This window comes from Phoxinus phoxinus (assembly GCF_949152265.1).
Source record: "Phoxinus phoxinus genome assembly, chromosome: 9".
In the NCBI taxonomy this organism is placed as follows: Eukaryota; Metazoa; Chordata; class Actinopteri; order Cypriniformes; family Leuciscidae; genus Phoxinus; species Phoxinus phoxinus.
In genome coordinates this window covers 25,207,314-25,223,858 of record NC_136884.1, presented here as the reverse complement: position 1 = coordinate 25,223,858, position 16,545 = coordinate 25,207,314, and the positions used below count along the sequence as shown (strand labels likewise).

At 38.8% G+C, this 16,545-nt stretch overlaps 1 protein-coding gene across 1 annotated transcript; it reads right to left on the bottom strand.

The window, feature by feature from the left end:
• Positions 1–11: 11 nt before the first annotated feature.
• Positions 12–16,207, bottom strand: LOC307004201 (uncharacterized protein). Its single transcript, XM_079623306.1, has 11 exons — positions 16,097–16,207; positions 15,818–15,947; positions 15,543–15,708; positions 13,799–13,840; positions 13,273–13,624; positions 13,029–13,169; positions 12,596–12,763; positions 8,589–8,807; positions 8,321–8,373; positions 7,895–7,995; positions 12–476 (listed from the first exon to the last, which is right to left on the bottom strand). The coding sequence occupies exons 4-11, from the start codon at positions 13,817–13,819 to the stop codon at positions 332–334; spliced, it is 1,200 nt and encodes a 399-aa protein (XP_079479432.1). The 5' UTR covers positions 13,820–13,840; positions 15,543–15,708; positions 15,818–15,947; positions 16,097–16,207; the 3' UTR covers positions 12–331.
• Positions 16,208–16,545: the final 338 nt, after the last annotated feature.

The window sequence follows — 16,545 nt, the reverse complement described above, 5'->3', positions numbered from 1 at the left end:
CATGTATAATTCGGTTTTCTCAGTGGCATTTAATCTTTTCATTTAAATTATACAACAGTCATAACAATAGTCAAAATGTAATCTTGTCTCATACAACAGTATTGATATTACAGCAATATCACACAGACCACTTTCAAGAGTGCCTGGATCCTTTCATTACATTACACATGTAAGTTTGTAACTTGCTGTCCCAGTATTTCTGGAAGTATACCGTTTCTAAAAAAGCACTCAACTTTAGGGATAACATCATCCCAAAGTTCAAGATCGGGCAAAATCCTTTCAACAGAAATGTCATTTTGGTTCCACACAACAAAATCACAGTACTCAGCGTCTACAATGTGAAGCTGTCCCTGAACTTGGTAGTAGTAGTCATGAGTCCGGTCCAGCATGACATTATCCCCATCATTGATGAGGCAGAAGCCCTTTTCCCCAGCATACAAGCGCAGATTGGCTTCATCTTGGTGAGAGTGTGGACACTAAAATCACAGAAAGAAGTAAGTAAGTAAGTAAGTAAAATGTATTTATATAGCAAATTTATCACAGCAAAGGTGACCAAAGCGCTAAACAAAGTCAAAGAATAAAATTAAATAAACAACACATACGATACAATAAACAATGGAACATAGATAAAAAACAAAAAAGAAAATTAAAATGCCTGGGAATAAAAATATGTTTTCAACTTCATTTTAAAGGTTATGATAGACGTTGCAAGATGAATGTCCAGTGGAAGTTGGTTCCAGAGTCGGGGGGCCGCAATAGAAAAAGCCCTATCACCCTTTGTCTTTAGGTGTGAACGAGGGACAACTAAGAGAGCTCTATCAGAAGATCTTAATGATCTGGAGGATGAAGAAGGAATAAGATGCTCTGAGAGATAAGACGGAGCTTGACCATTGAGAGCTTTATAAACAAACAACAAAATTTTAAATTGAATTCTGAGATAGACAGGAAGCCAATGAAGAGAGGCCAAAACTGGTGTAATGTGATCTGTTTTCTTTGCTCCAGTCAACAACCTTGCAGCAGCATTTTGTACCATCTGTAAGCGTGCAATGGATGACTGAGGAAGACCCAAATACCAAATATAATGAATTGCAGTAGTCGAGGCGGGAGGTAATAAAAGCATGATAAAGCATGAAAAGGCTGATAAAAACTGTTTTTGACAACTGTATTAATTTGTTTAGTTAAACAGAGTTCAGAGTCCAGAATGACACCAAGATTCCTGACCTTGGAGGAGACTGAGGGGAAGTGCTTGCCGAGCTCATTTATGATACAACTTCTTAACTTAGAGGGGCCAAAGACGATTACTTCCGTTTTATTTTCATTAAGTCTAAGAAAGTTGTTGGAAAGCCAATTTTTAATGTCCCCTAGGCAGGCCAATAAGGGTTGAATGGTATCACCAGCTTTCAATGGTATGTACAGCTGGGTATCATCAGCAAATAGATGAAATGCAACTTTATGTCTCCTAAGAATGTCTCCCAAAGTTTGCATATATAAATTAAAAAGGAGTGGCCCTAATATGGATCCTTGAGGCACTCCACAGATAATAGGAGCAACAGACGAAGAAAACTTACCCAACTCAACAGAAAAAAACCTGTCTCTAAGATATGAATTTAACCACTGCAAAGCAATACCCCCAATACCAAACAAATTTTCTAACCGACAGAGAAGAATATCATGATCAACTGTATCAAAAGCAGCTGTAACGGTACTGATCCACTTGTCCAACACGAATGTTGCGTGGTGTTGCGACGCCTCCCCACATTTGTACATTGATGGGCGTACACAGTTCCCTGATGAGTTTATGCTATGGGCGTGGTTTTGACCGAGCGGGAAATGTTGCGTATTGAAAACATTTTTCCGACGAAGTGATGTGTTTTATGAATTTCGTTAAGTAGTCATGAATAAAAAACAAAGAATGATAATTGTAGCTGCTTTGCTCTACCTCCGGAGGAAGAAGCCACGTCGTCGCTATTGGGTTCACCCTATCTGGAGAAGTTGTCCGGCAGGAGTGTGGGGAGTACCACCGCCTTGTGATGGAGCTCCGGCTTGATGATGACATGTTCAGGGAACATTTCAGGCTGTCCAAGGAGCTGTTCGACGACCTGCTGGCGCGAGTGGGACCCCGGATTGCCAAGACGAACACCTTTTTTCGTCGGGCAATTGGTCCTGCTCAGCGCCTTGCTATTTGTCTACGGTAGGCTACTTCAGATAATACAGTTATCAAATGATTATGTCAGGTTTACTATCGGAATACATCACTTTATTTTCAATATTAGTTTAATTTAGTAGTGGATGTACACTCAATATGATCTTAAAGCAACATTGTTTAATTACGGTAATTAATAGATATTTAACGTCAATAGGGTATTTCAACCACTACATTTCTGTTTTCAAATTTTCTTATGAGGGGTAATGAGTTAACGATATCTAAAACAGTGATTACATATACTGGTTAATGTGTAGGCTACTACCTGAATATACTACATTTATTAGATAATTAAGTAGTTTATTAACATTTATTTAATTTAGTCATTTATTTGTTATAAACACTTTGATTAATTAAAAAAGTGTTATTAATATGTTAAATTCAGTTTTTTTTTTTAACATACATGCAGATCGTTAAGTAATATTGTGTGTGTGTGTGTGTAGAAATAATGCCAATCGTTAATTTCTATTTCCTGTCTATATGTAAATTCATATTTATCTTCATATCTTCACAGATACCTCTCAGCAGGGGATTCGTTCAGGACAATATCCGGCAGCTACAGGGTGGGCCACTGCACTGTGGGAAGAGTGGTGAAAGAGGTGTCAGCTGCCATCTGGGATGCCCTGCTACCTGAGTACCTGCCTGCACCATGCATGGTGGACTGGTGTGCCATTGCAGACGTGTTCAGCCATCGCTGGAACTTCCCAAACTGTCTTGGTTCAGTGGATGGGAAGCACGTGGTCATCCAGGCTCCAGACAACTCCGGCTCCCTGTACTATAATTACAAGGGCACTTATTCCATCGGCAGTGGTCGATGCTGACTACCTCTTTAGGGTAGTTGACGTTGGTGGATATGGCAGGACGAGTGACGGCGGATCCCTCTACAACTCTGCATTTGGTGAGGGCCTTCGAGACGGCACCCTGGACCTCCCTGAATCTGCTGTCATCCCTGGGTCTGAGCATCGTGGAGCAATGCCATTTGTGTTTGTAGGAGATGAGACATTTCCCCTCCGCCGGAACCTCATGCGCCCTTTTCCTGGCCCCCATGTCCCTGCAGAGCAGAGGGTGTAAAACTACCGCCTCAGTCGTGCCAGGCTTGTAGTTGAGTGTGCTTTTGGCATTCTGTCTTCACAGTGGAGAATGTACAGAAGAGTGATGGCTGTCAGCCCCACTACTGCTGAGACGTGTGTCAGAGCCACTTGCGTTCTCCACAACTACCTGCGTGTCATGACCCTGAGGAGAAGGCACAGGGCAGGTAGTTACCGTAGGCCTGGTGATGGTAGTTGTCTCCGGGGAGTATCCAGGATGTCTGCTAACAACGCCACACGGGAGGCCTTGAGAGTGAGAGGCAACTTCGCCTCTTATTTCAGCGAAGAGGGCGCTGTTCCTTGGCAGGTTCAGCCATAAAACGACCCAGCAGCTGCATAACACAACGGCTCTTTTAAGAGCCACCCACATTGTCCTTTAAAGGCATAGTTCCAAAGTAGCACAAGCACTATACACAACAACCTGAATAACCACACTAAATAAACTTCACAGTGATTTTATCGTCAGTTGTCTTTTTTTCATTAAAATAAAAAAGTTATTATTTTAGTAAATAATCATTAGTTAATAATGGTTATTTATTAGTAGATAAATAAACATTTATCTACTAATAAATTGTAGATTTAGTTACTAAATCTAGGTAACTAAAGATTTAGTTTAGTTATTAACTAAACATCAGAATCAGATTTTAGTTTAGTTATTTATTAACTAAAATAAAGTTAATTGTATGTTAAAAATAAAGTTATTAGTTGTTTATCTGAAGTTTATCTCTTTTTTTATGTGGGTATCTACAGGATTCATCCAACCAACATTCTATTGTACTTGTACAGTTGCAATAAATACATCTATCTACAGTACCTGTCTAGCAAATGTGCACAGCAAGTTTAAAGGATAGTCATGAACACCATTTAAAAAAACAGAATTATTTATTGAACAAAATTGTATTACATTGAACAACATATAAACTTAATAAATATAAATATGACCTTTTTGAAAAAGATAAACGTAAAAAAATAAATATAAATATGAACACTTTAAACAAAATATTACCTTAATAAATATTAATATGAACTTTTTGAACAAAATAAACTAAAAATAAGAAATATTAAAACATTTATAAATGTAAAACACAAACATGAACATCAGTAACATTTTAAATAAAATGACTCCCTTCCGTCCATATCCCACTCCTGTTCTTCTCCCTCTCCTTCCTCTTTTCCCTGGTGTACTGGTCCCTCAAGCTCTTCCACCTTGACCGACACACATCCTCTAATAATAATAAAAATATATGTATGACAAAATTACAGGCTATGAATCTGTCTGTGCATCTAATGCTAATTATTGGTATTAAGCTATTATTTTAATCTTGCTTTAAGCTGCAAATTTATATGCCCAGCCATTTCAAATGGTTAGATCTGTCATGAGTTATGTATTTATTTATTTATGTAAAAGTCCATCAAAATCTCTCAATCTACCAACATACCTGCTATCATAAATACTACTAGCATATGAACCCGTTTCTGCAGATGCACATGTACTGTCTGCTACCTATATAACTCATCAGTTGAATTAACATTTTATTTAACACAGTACAAACTCATAAAACCCACCAGGGACTCCAACGAGCTCTGCCACCCTTCTCCAGGCAGAATTTCGTTGTTCGTTGTCCCTATAGGACAACAATGATGGGTCGTATACATTTGGGAACCCTGCAACCGCCACAATCAATTTCTCCTCCATTTTGTACTCGGAACTAAAGTTTCCTGCGCATTTTTGAAGTAGGATGTCTAGAACAGATGACCTGCGAGAGACTTCCCCCCCGTCTCCATATGCTCTACTTCTATTGGATAGACGCGTCGCGTTCAACAGAATTCATTTGCATTAAGATGGGCATTGGCCAGCTTTTTGACGCGCGACATTTTTTTTAAATGAAGCGCCGCCTTCCCGGAATGCTTTGCGGGCGGAATGCTTCCCGGAATGCTTTGCAAAGTCGATTGACGTCACCCATAGGAATATAGTGGAGTGCAGCGCAACAGAAGTGTCGCACGGACAAGTGGATCACCGCCGTAAGATCAAGAAGCAGCAGAACTGAATTTTTACCACTATCCACTGCAAGCAAAATGTCATTGAATTCTTTAAGCAAAGCAGACTCAGTGCTATGATGGGCAGAGAAACCAGATTGGAGAGGTTCTGTTAATTTAGCTGCATTCAAAAAGGAGATCAATTGTGAATATACAACTTTTTCTAAAAGTTTAGATAAAAATTAAAGCTTAGAGACAGGCCGATAATTATCAAAACAGTTTTCATCCAAACCCTGTTTCTTGAGCAAAGGTTGAACTACAGGATGTTTAAAAAATTCCGGGACTACCCCAGCACTTAGAGACGAGTTAATCAATGACTGAATGGAAGTACCGATTTCAGAAAAAGAGGCCTTAATAATCTCAGAAGGAATGACATCAAGTGAAGAGGTAGTTTTCTTCATCTTACTGACCAGATCACAAAGTTCCCTCAAAGAAACACTTTGAAAACAAGAAAAAGAAGCAGGACTTGCCAGCGAAAAACAGTGACAGATCTGATGACTGCAAGACAAAAGAGGAGCGGATAGCTAACACTTTATCTGAAAAAAAAACTGTAAAAAATCTTCACAAAGTTTAGTTGAGGGTTCCACATGAAACTGACAACCTGGATTAATTACTGAATTAATCGTGGAAAACAGAATTATAGGTCTATGAGAGTGTGTAGTAATTAAATCTGAAAAATACTTAGACCTGGCTGATTTTGCAGCTTTCTGAAAGTTAAATAAACATTCTTTATCAGAACATCAGAAAATCTGATTTTCTTGAGATAACTAAAGGTGTCCCTCAGGGATCAATCTTAGGACCCATTCTGTTTTCAATTTTTATATATGATTTGGATAGAGATGTTCAAGCCAAATTACATTTATACGCTGATGATACAGTGGTTTACACCCAGGCTTCCACCATATCAGTAGCAGTGCAGGAACTTCAGACTGCATTTCAGGCATTGCAATATACATTATTAAGTCTAAAAATGGCTTTAAATACACAGAAAACAAAGTTTATGGTCTTCTCAAAAGCTCGAGCACAGCTACCCGACAATTGTGGCATTTTGTCATTAGATGGGAAATCAATTGAAAGAGTGTCTTCATACAAGTACTTGGGGATATGGATAGATGATCTATTACAGAAACAAATCTTGCTTTACTTTTAGTGCTAAGAAGAAACTTGTGGAAGCTACTTTTCTGCCTGTAATTGATTATGGTGATACATTGTACATGCATGCTGCATTTTCCATCCTGCGTCATGTTGATTCAGTTTACCATGCATCACTACGATTCATAACAAATTCAAAGTCCCTTACCCATCACTGCATTCTTTATGATTTAGTTGGTTGGACATCACTTAAAATTCGTAGACAACAGCACTGGTATATCTTTATTTATAAAGCTATACTTGGCAAATTTCCACTGTACCTCTGTAACCTCCTTTCTGTTTGCTCTGGTACCGATCAGCTACGCTCCTCAAAGTGGTTGCTGTTTAATGTACCACGAGTTACAACCGAATTGGGAAAAACTGCTTTTTCCTATCTAGCACCTTGGGGGTGGAATAATCTACAAAAAGAGCTAAAGTTAGAAACCCTTATGTCCATAAATGAATTTAAAACTACTGTAAAGAGTGTTGTGAAGGAGACATGTTCTTGTTTTTCTTGAGCCTCATTGTGTTTTTATTTTTTTAACATTTTGTACTTCTTTTGTAATTTGTAAAAATGTAATTTGGTGTTTGTTATGTATGCATTTGTTGTAATTTGGCTGTTACATTGGCCAGGTCTCTCTTGTAAAAGAGATTTTGAATCTCAATGGGACCTCCTGGTTAAATAAAGGTATAATAAATAAAAAAAATTCTTTGAAAAACTCAGACACAGTTAACGAATCCTGTTTCCATTTCCTCTCCGCTTGACGACATGCCCACCTAAGAGAGCGAGCATTGTCGTCAAGCCAATAATAAGATTTATGTCTGGGTGTCTTTAACTTAAAAGGTGCAATAACATCTAAAATATCAGAACAATTTGTATAGAGAAGAGTAGTTAGTTAATCTGGCCCAGTGGAAGACTCAACAGCATTCAAAATGGATCCTTCAACAGCGTTAGCATGATAGATTTCACTAAACTGAGGAGGAATAGATGAATTTATACAACAATTATGGCCCAGATGTTTTTCCATAACTGCAGAATTCTCAGCATGGACATTAAAAACAATAGGGCTATGATCAGAAAAGGAGACATCTTCTATGTTTACATCATCTACAGCAACATCATGTAGGACACGTGAACAATAGATTAACAAATATATTTTCTGCCTTTTTGCTCAGTTTAGGCTAAAATCAGTCAAAGAAAAAGGCATGTTATTTCCAAATTATGACAATATTTGATATAATATTTGATGTAAAAACCATACTAACATTATAACATACTTTATACAATATAACATACTAACATTATATGGGCACCCCAGGCAACATTATCAAATAATAGAAAAAATCCAGTTCATGACCCCTTTAAAGCTCTCTCCAGTATGCTAGCAGTGTGTGTGTGTGTGAGAGAATAATTAATAATTTAATAATTACTTACCCTGCCATGCAATTACAATGAGCTGCAATGACTTCTCCATCCACCTTCGCAATAATCCAGGTCTTCAGAGGTGTTTCGCCTGATCTCTGAGGGTCGTTTACCTTGAAACATAAACGATTGTCAGTCTAAAGTCGTCGTAAAGATTTTTGTGTTGCACATTTTTGTGTTGCATGTTTGTTGACATTATAGGCGTTACTGCTAACATCTTAAAGGTGGGGTATGTAATTCTCTTTTTTGGCCATTTTTTCAAAATCACTTAAAATCCTATTCCTAACCCACTTACAGCCACTGAGTTAGAAGCACTGAAATAAAAATTAAGCAATTTAATCATCTGTGGAACGGGCAGGACTCGAAAAACTGCAGCCAATCATTTCCAAGACCACCTAGAATCATTGGACAGTAAGTGCGTCAATCAATCCGTCGTACCGTTGGTTTTGAGGCAGGCATATTAAGGACAGCAGCACTGGAGTCTACTGGATCTAAAGAGAGAGTGAATGTGGATAAATTAGACGGACAGACAGACAGTGACAGACAAACAAACAGACAGAGACAGACAGAAAGACAGACAGATAAATGACATCAACAGGTTGTGTAGAAAGTGTAGTACTTAATAATTCATTAGATTCTTGTGTATATATGGTATATAGTTAGAAACAATTGTTAGTTCTCAACAAAATAGATTATACATAATTACTTTTAGACTTCTCAAGGATCCTCTTTTTAATGGGTGGCTGGAAGGTGTATGAGAGTTCAGATGGGAGATCCACTGGAGTAAGGATCAAAGTAACTACATCCTCTCCACCGTCACTGGGACCATCTCCTTCTACTCCAGTGTTGAAATCACCAGTATCTTCCCCGCTGGAGGACATGCTAGGGTTACTTTCAACTCTAGTGTCCAGGGCAGAATATTTCACTATAAAATTAGCAGAGCAGAAGCTGTCAGAACAATTTCAATCATATCTTTAACTGACAAACACACACTGTATGTGTAATAGAGGTCGACCGATATGAGTTTTTTTAGGCCGATGCCGATTTTTTAAAATCCGGGTCGGCCGATGGCCGATTAATGCTGCCGATTTATTTTGGCCGATATTTGGCCGATATGTGCTTGTTTTTAACCTCTATTTGAAAGATATAATTTAAGTACACAAATAATTACTAAGATAGACAAAATTTCTCAACAAAAACATTTATTGAACACACCAATCTGAACTTGTACACTTAAATTAAAAATGTATAATGTAAAAACATTGTATAAATAATGTATAACAAATATATTAAATAAACGAAACAGGTAAGAAGAAAATAAGCTGTCAAATAAACTTGGCTGGGTGAAGCGCTGCCATGGGGGTGGTTTTCTTTTCAGCCATCAGACTGTAATGACTAAAAAAGGGGAAAAATAAAAGGTTATGTTAATATTTTTTGTATAGTATCTTGACATCATCTTCAAGTCATTTTATAGATAGGTATAGATATAAATCTAAAAAATGTTTCATAATTCAGCTAATAATTCAGTGCATTGTAAGTAATACAAGACTAAAAACATTTCTATCCTCTTCCCAAAAACTGTCCTGAAACATGTATTTATGGTTTATTTGTTTTGTTTTATGGACAAAGCTAAATGGACATAACACAATTATCGCAAAAAAGGGGGGGAAACGGAATTATTTAATAATATAGTAGTAGCAATAACGTACTAGTAAATTGTATGTTTCCACTGTTCGATCGCGTCCGCGCCTCACACACACACACACACACACACACACACATATAAGTAAACACTCTGCGACTTCTCGATCGCTCCCACGCCCCCCCCCTCTCTCTCTCTCTCTCTCTCTCTCTCTCTCTCTCTCTCTCTCTCTCTCTCTCTCTCTCTCTCTCTCTCACACACACACAAATATAAGTAAACACTCTTTGACTTCTCGTTCGCTCCCGCGCCTCTACAGTGAAATACAGTCACACAACATTACACTGTTTGGCCAGCATTTTTACCGTGTTTAATCCAGCTGACGGTATGCTAAAGTTAGCTGCTGACTAGCGTCACATGCAGCGACGCGGTGTTTCTGTTCTAACGTCCGTTTTCAGAGCATCCAAGAGAAACAAATGCATAACAGTAGCACCGAAATGAAGCAAAGAAATCCGTGTTGATATTCGGTCCGGTAGATAACGGTCGTTAAGGCACCAGTGCCGCGACGACGCTAGCAAAGCAAAGCCAGTCCTTCACTAGCTTATAGTGCGCGTTGGTCTCTTTTTTATTACTTATTTCTCTGCATTGAGTGACAACCCTCTCAAATATAAGACACACAAACAGAAAAAATAAGTCAAATGTGCAATTGCAAATTTCTTGCTTACTTATTGTGACATGATAGCAACCCTTCTGCTGTGATAATGCAACCTCAACTACGCTATCAATATCCAAAGTAGCCGAACGTCATGTCGCCTATTCATGTTTTTTCTCAAAGTTGGCAGTAACATGAAAAGTTTTTAATTAAATATAAAGGAGTTATAAGAATGGAATCCTTACCGTTTTCTTTAGGCACTGGAAGCTGAAGGTCTGCGGTCTGCTCACTCTGCTGGATAATGACTCTAGGGGCAGCGTGCGTCGTACACGTGTGCGCCTGCCTAATAATCGGCTTGATATAGGTGGATATTGGCCGATGCCGATTATGTTAAAAAATGCAAAAAATCGGCCGATTAATCGTCCGACCGATTAATCGGTCGACCTCTAATGTGTAAGGTGCAAATCAATTCCAGAACAATAGCAGGTTGCACAGCAGCAATGCCCTTGTGTAGATACCAGATAAAACATCTCTATTCAGGGAACTACACTAACCTTTTCCACTGGTGGCACTTGTGCTACTAACTTTTTCAGTTACTGGCGCAAAACATGATTTGGTCGCACAAATTATTTATAGTAAGCCGCTCTGGATAATAATGAACAATAATGAAACTGTATTGCATACAGGTGTGCTTTTTATTTTACTTTCCATCTTTTAAACCACATGCCGCCTTGTTTTCTTTAACATTGGTTGGGATAGATTTACTGCAATAGAAAATACAGTACACAATAATGTGCTAAATAAATTTATTTTGGATTTCAACATGCTATGGTTGCCACAGATGGGCAGACTCCTGAACTCTTAAAATAAAATAAATATAATCCATAAAATAATAATAGATTTTCAGCAGCTATTGACTATTCAGTATTACGCTCCCTACACACCGGACGCGAATAGTCTTTGCATTGACTTAACATTGAAATCACTCGCGCCTGACGCGCTATTCACGTCCGGTGTGAACGCACCATTAAAGATAATACAAAAATGCATGTCTACTTCACAATTAAGTGAAATATAATAAGCCACAAATAAGGCTATATTATAAGCTACATTGAACTTAGCCTAATTATCAATTCAGATTCCTCACTTGCTCGGTTTGCTTGATGCCGAAATGCAGTGGGGAGTGCTGCTGCGTCACGGGATATGTACATGTCTATACATTTCGCGTGCTTCATACTGTCATTGTGAAGCTTCAATTTACATGGACACTTATAATCGGATTGACGGCTCAATCGGACTAAAAAAATCTTCATGTAAACGCCTTAATCGATCGGATTGAGCTCGATCCGAATGCATTTTCGATCGGATTGAAAGGGGTGGTTTATTCCTTTTGTAATGCGATCGAGAGAACATGTCAACACTTGATCGGATTGAAAACCGAAACTGAAAGGACTGCGCATGTACAATAACGTAAGACGCGCAGAACAAGCTGTTCTTCCTGTTGAATAAAGTGTCATATAAATGAGTGTCCCGTCATTCTAAAATTCTCATTTCACTCAGCGCCTGTGAAGTGAAGCAGGACAACGTCCCACTAATTGTTTTGGATTCTCATCCACAGACGACTGGTTTTGGCCGCGGGAGGGGCATTTTTACTGCGTGATAAATATAAGCAGCACGGCAAAACGGTTCAATGCTCAATGTCTCCAAATCATGACCAGAGACGGATTAATATTACGTCTGCCGTTTAAAACAAATAAAGAGCCAATAGAGGAGAATGGTTATGCGCGAACAGCGGGAAACGTGTGACATATAGCCTAAACGCGCACATCAACCCGATTTCTTTATAAGTCGCGGGGCTGAAGCCAACTTTATGTGTTGAATGCTCAGAGCACGTTATAAAACGTATTCTTAAAATACACATTTCTGTTTTAATAAATGCTCATAAGTAAATCATAGCATATTGCCTAAAACATAAGGTAGGTACAAAAATAATCAGTGATACATTTGCGACCCATTAAAAATTAGGGTCGCAATGGCATTTCAAAAGGTCGCATATGCGACCATTTTGGTCGCAGTGTAGTTCCCTGCATTGACACATGTGAATAATTAGCAGGTTTAGCATTGAAGTTCATGTTCCTTATACTTTAAATGGCAACTTCTTGAATCTGCAATCCTATTACAGAATTTTTCACAAATAAAGTAATTGTTTAAAAAGATATGAATATGTGAATAAAAAGGAAGTAAACACTGTAACAGGACACTTCTAGTCATTTCGTGCACACTGGTAGTCATATTTTTTCAAATAAAGACAAGGCAATGCTAATTTTACATACAGCACAGTGAAAACGACACGAATATGACACAGTGGGCAACTGGCTACAACAAACTAGACTACAGCACCGCATGATAACTGGAGACTCACGTTCTGTTGGCTCGACTGGCGTCTGCTCCTGTCCGGGTGTTTGAGGAGGCTCCTGTGATAACACCGCAGTGTCTGGTGTGTTCTTAAACCAGTCATGATGATCTAAAATGTTCTGTACGGTGATCCCTGACTTTCTGTCACGAAGTTTCAGAAGTAGATCCTGGTATTCTGTAAAGGCTTTCAGAAGAGAGCTGATTAGTCCTGTATGACTTTGAGATACGTCGTTTATGTAAGTAAGGTAATGTTTGCTGCTGTTACTATGGCATTCTCTGGATGCCCATGAACATTTATTCATTGCTAAACTTCACCGTCTATCCGCTGTGCTTTACACTTCGCTTATTTGTCATCAAGGTAACTTTACTGTCACTTGTGTAAGAGCTTTATATGTTTTCAAGCAATGCTATTTCCATTTCGTTCTTGTTTTTGGTCTCACCTTTGGACAAGCCTGTATTTTTCCTACCAAACCAAAGACATTGTCCTTTGACCATCCTCTTCAGCGCTCTGTGTAAGCCTTTATTTGTTGCCATTAAAGCGTCAATTCTCCTCTCTGCCTCTGATTTCACTGCGGGTGTTTCTGTAAGCAATACGTTTTCAGTGTTAAAATAACTTTAAAACGCCCTTATTTCCATATCCTGTGCATAATAAATCAGTGACTTGTGCTCAAAAAGCAAACTCACGTCTCTCTCTGACGGACAGTGCTCCGTAAAAGCCGGTTAACTTGATCTGCATGGTGTCTGGGTCGATGAGCACTTTTTTCAGGCTTATGTCTTTATAATAAACACCCTTTTCACTGCAGTCCCGTAACGCAGTGATGAGTTTCTGCATGATGTCTTTTGCTTCTGCTTCAGTCAGACGACCTCCCTTATCTTTGATGAAGTCCCACAAGGTTATGCGGGTACCTGGATGTTCCATAATTAACATGTTGTAAACTTCTATTTCAAGCCAGTTGTATAACTTCATGACATGGTCGCTGTGTTCCATTATCTGCATTAGCGCTCCCTCTCGACACCGAGGTTTGGAACGGCCAATCTAAAAGAAGAGATTGACAAAAGGTGAGTTGACTCCGAAACTCAAACCTCCTTACTAAAGAGTGAGGGCAATTCCAGGAGAAAACAACAAACTCTACATGTACTTTACAACTGATGCTTAAAGATTTTCATTGTCTATTTCAGTTTTATGAATAATAAAATCTTTTCAACTTACGTGGAAATCAAACTGGCACATATTAACACATTTGATGATCACCTAAAAAATAAAGAAAATATGTGCAAGCATAAGTGAACTGATCCATTTTTGATTGTTTACATGATAGTCTTTTTTAAAACATGTTTTGATCAAAACTGTAAACACTGACAGGGAACTACACTAACCTTTTCCACTGGTGGCACTTGCGCTACTAACTTTTTCAGTTACTGGCGCAAAACATGATTTGGTCGCACAGATTAATTATAGTAAGCCGCTCTGGATAATAATGAACAATAATGAAACTGTATTGCATACAGATGTGCTTTTTATTTTACTTGCCATCTTTTAAACCACATGCCGCCTTGTTTTCTTTAACATTGGTTGGGATAGATTTACTGCAATAGAAAATACAGTACACAATAATGTGCTAAATAAATTTCTTTTGGATTTCAACATGCTATGGTTGGCACAGATGGGCAGACTCCTGAACTCTTAAAATAAAATAAATATAATCCATAAAATAATATAATAATAGATTTTCAGCAGCTATTGACTATTCTATATTAAAGATACAAAAAAAAAACAATGCCTATCCACTTCACAATTAAGTGAAATATAATAAGCAACAAATAAGGCTATATTATAAGCTACATTGAACTTAATTATCAATTCAGATTCCTCACTTGCTCGGTTTGCTTGACGCCGTAATGCAGTGGGGAGTGCTGCTGCGTCACGGGATATGTACCTGTCTATACATTTCGCGTGCTTCATACTGTCATTGTGAAGCTTCAATTTACATGAAGCTGCGTTTACATGGACACTTATAATCGGATTGACGGCTCAATCGGACTAAAAAATCTTCATGTAAACGCCTTAATCGATCGGATTGAGCTCGATCCGAATGAAATTCCGATCGGATTGAAAGGGGTGGTTTATTCCTTTTGTAATGCGATCGAGAGAACATGTCAACACTTAATCGGATTGAAAACCGAAACTGAAAGGACTGCGCATGTACAATAACGTAAGACGCGCGGAACGAGCTGTTCTTCCTGTTGAATAAAGTGTCATATAAATGAGTGTCCCGTCATTCTAAAATTCTCATTTCACTCAGCGCCTGTGAAGTGAAGCAGGACAACGTCCCACTAATTGTTTTGGATTCTCATCCACAGACGACTGGTTTTGGCCGCGGGGAGGGGCATTTTTACTGCGTGATAAATCAGCACGGCAAAACGGTTCAATGCTCAATGTCTCCAAATCATTACCAGAGACGGATTAATATTACGTCTGCCGTTTAAAACAAAGAACCAATAGAGGAGACTAGCTATGCGCGAACAGCGGGAAACGTGTGACATATAAACGCGCACATCAACCCGATTACTTTATAAGTCGCGGGGCTGAAGCCAACTTTGTGTTGAATGCTCAGAGCACGTTATAAAACGTATACTTAAAATACACATTTCTGTTTTAATAAATGCTCATAGTAAATCATAGCATATTGCCTAAAACATAAGGTAGGTACAAAAATAATCAGTGATACATTTGCGACCCATTAAAAATTAGGGTCGCAATGGCATTTCAAAAGGTCGCAGTGTAGTTCCCTGCTATTTCTACAGGCTGCTCAGTTAGAAAGGAGCCATTGCTCCAAATGTGATAACTACAGCCAAAATAGAATTTCACTACCGTACATTGATTGACATTAAAATTGGTTTCGCTAATGTGTGGTTAAAATTGCAAAATGGAAAATATGTAGCAGTACAGTTACCTTTTAGTACACTTGAAAAAATATTTGTGATTGTGTCTATCGACATTTTCTCCTGTGGGGAGGAAAAGGGATGATTTGTTATTATTTCTGTTGTGAAACATCCCGATAGATTCCTTTTCCCCAGGAGAAGAAGTGGATATGTTCCCAATGCTTGGAATTTGTGCATCTGTAATCACAAGGGAGAAAACATTAGTCTGACATTAATAGTAAAATGCTGAATGTTAAACATCACTTTTGATCAATTTAATTTAATAAAGTATCTCTCTCTCACTCACACACACATGTGATGAGAATCAGCACCTCCAAATCCGAGGCCATGGTCCTTAGTCGGAAAAGGGTGGCCTGCCCACTTCAGGTTGGTGGAGAGTTCCTGCCTCAAGTGGAGGAGTTTAAGTATCTTGGGGTCTTGTTCACGAGTGAGGGAAGGATGGAACGGGAGATTTGCAGATGGATCGGTGCAGCTTCTGCAGTAATGTGGTCGATGTACCGGTCTGTCGTGGTGAAGGAAGAGCTAAGCCCTCGATTTACCGGTCAATCTACGTTCCTATTCTCACCTATGGTCATGAGCTTTGGGTCATGACCGAAAGAACAAGATCCCGGATACAGGCGGCCGAAATGAGCTTCCTCCACAGGGTGGCTGGGCGATCCCTTAGAGATAGGGTGAGGAGCTCGGTCACTTGGGAGTAGGGCTGCAACGATTAGTCGACATTGTCGACAACGTCGACAATAAAAAATTGTCGACAAATATCTTTGTTGTCGAGTAGTCGTTTGATCTCACGTGACCAATGTATGGGCCTGCAATATCGCATTTTGACCGCTACGACGCTGTAGCGCTAGAGTGTAATGCAGCCGTTAAATGCTTTTGCGGTAGAAGAAAAAACAGCGCGAATTACATAGACAGTAAATAAACGGCGAATTATGGCGGAGTGTAAACGAGTTCGGACCAGTAAGGTGTGGGAAAGTTTCACAAAACTGCCAACTAAAAATGCTGTCATGTGCAATG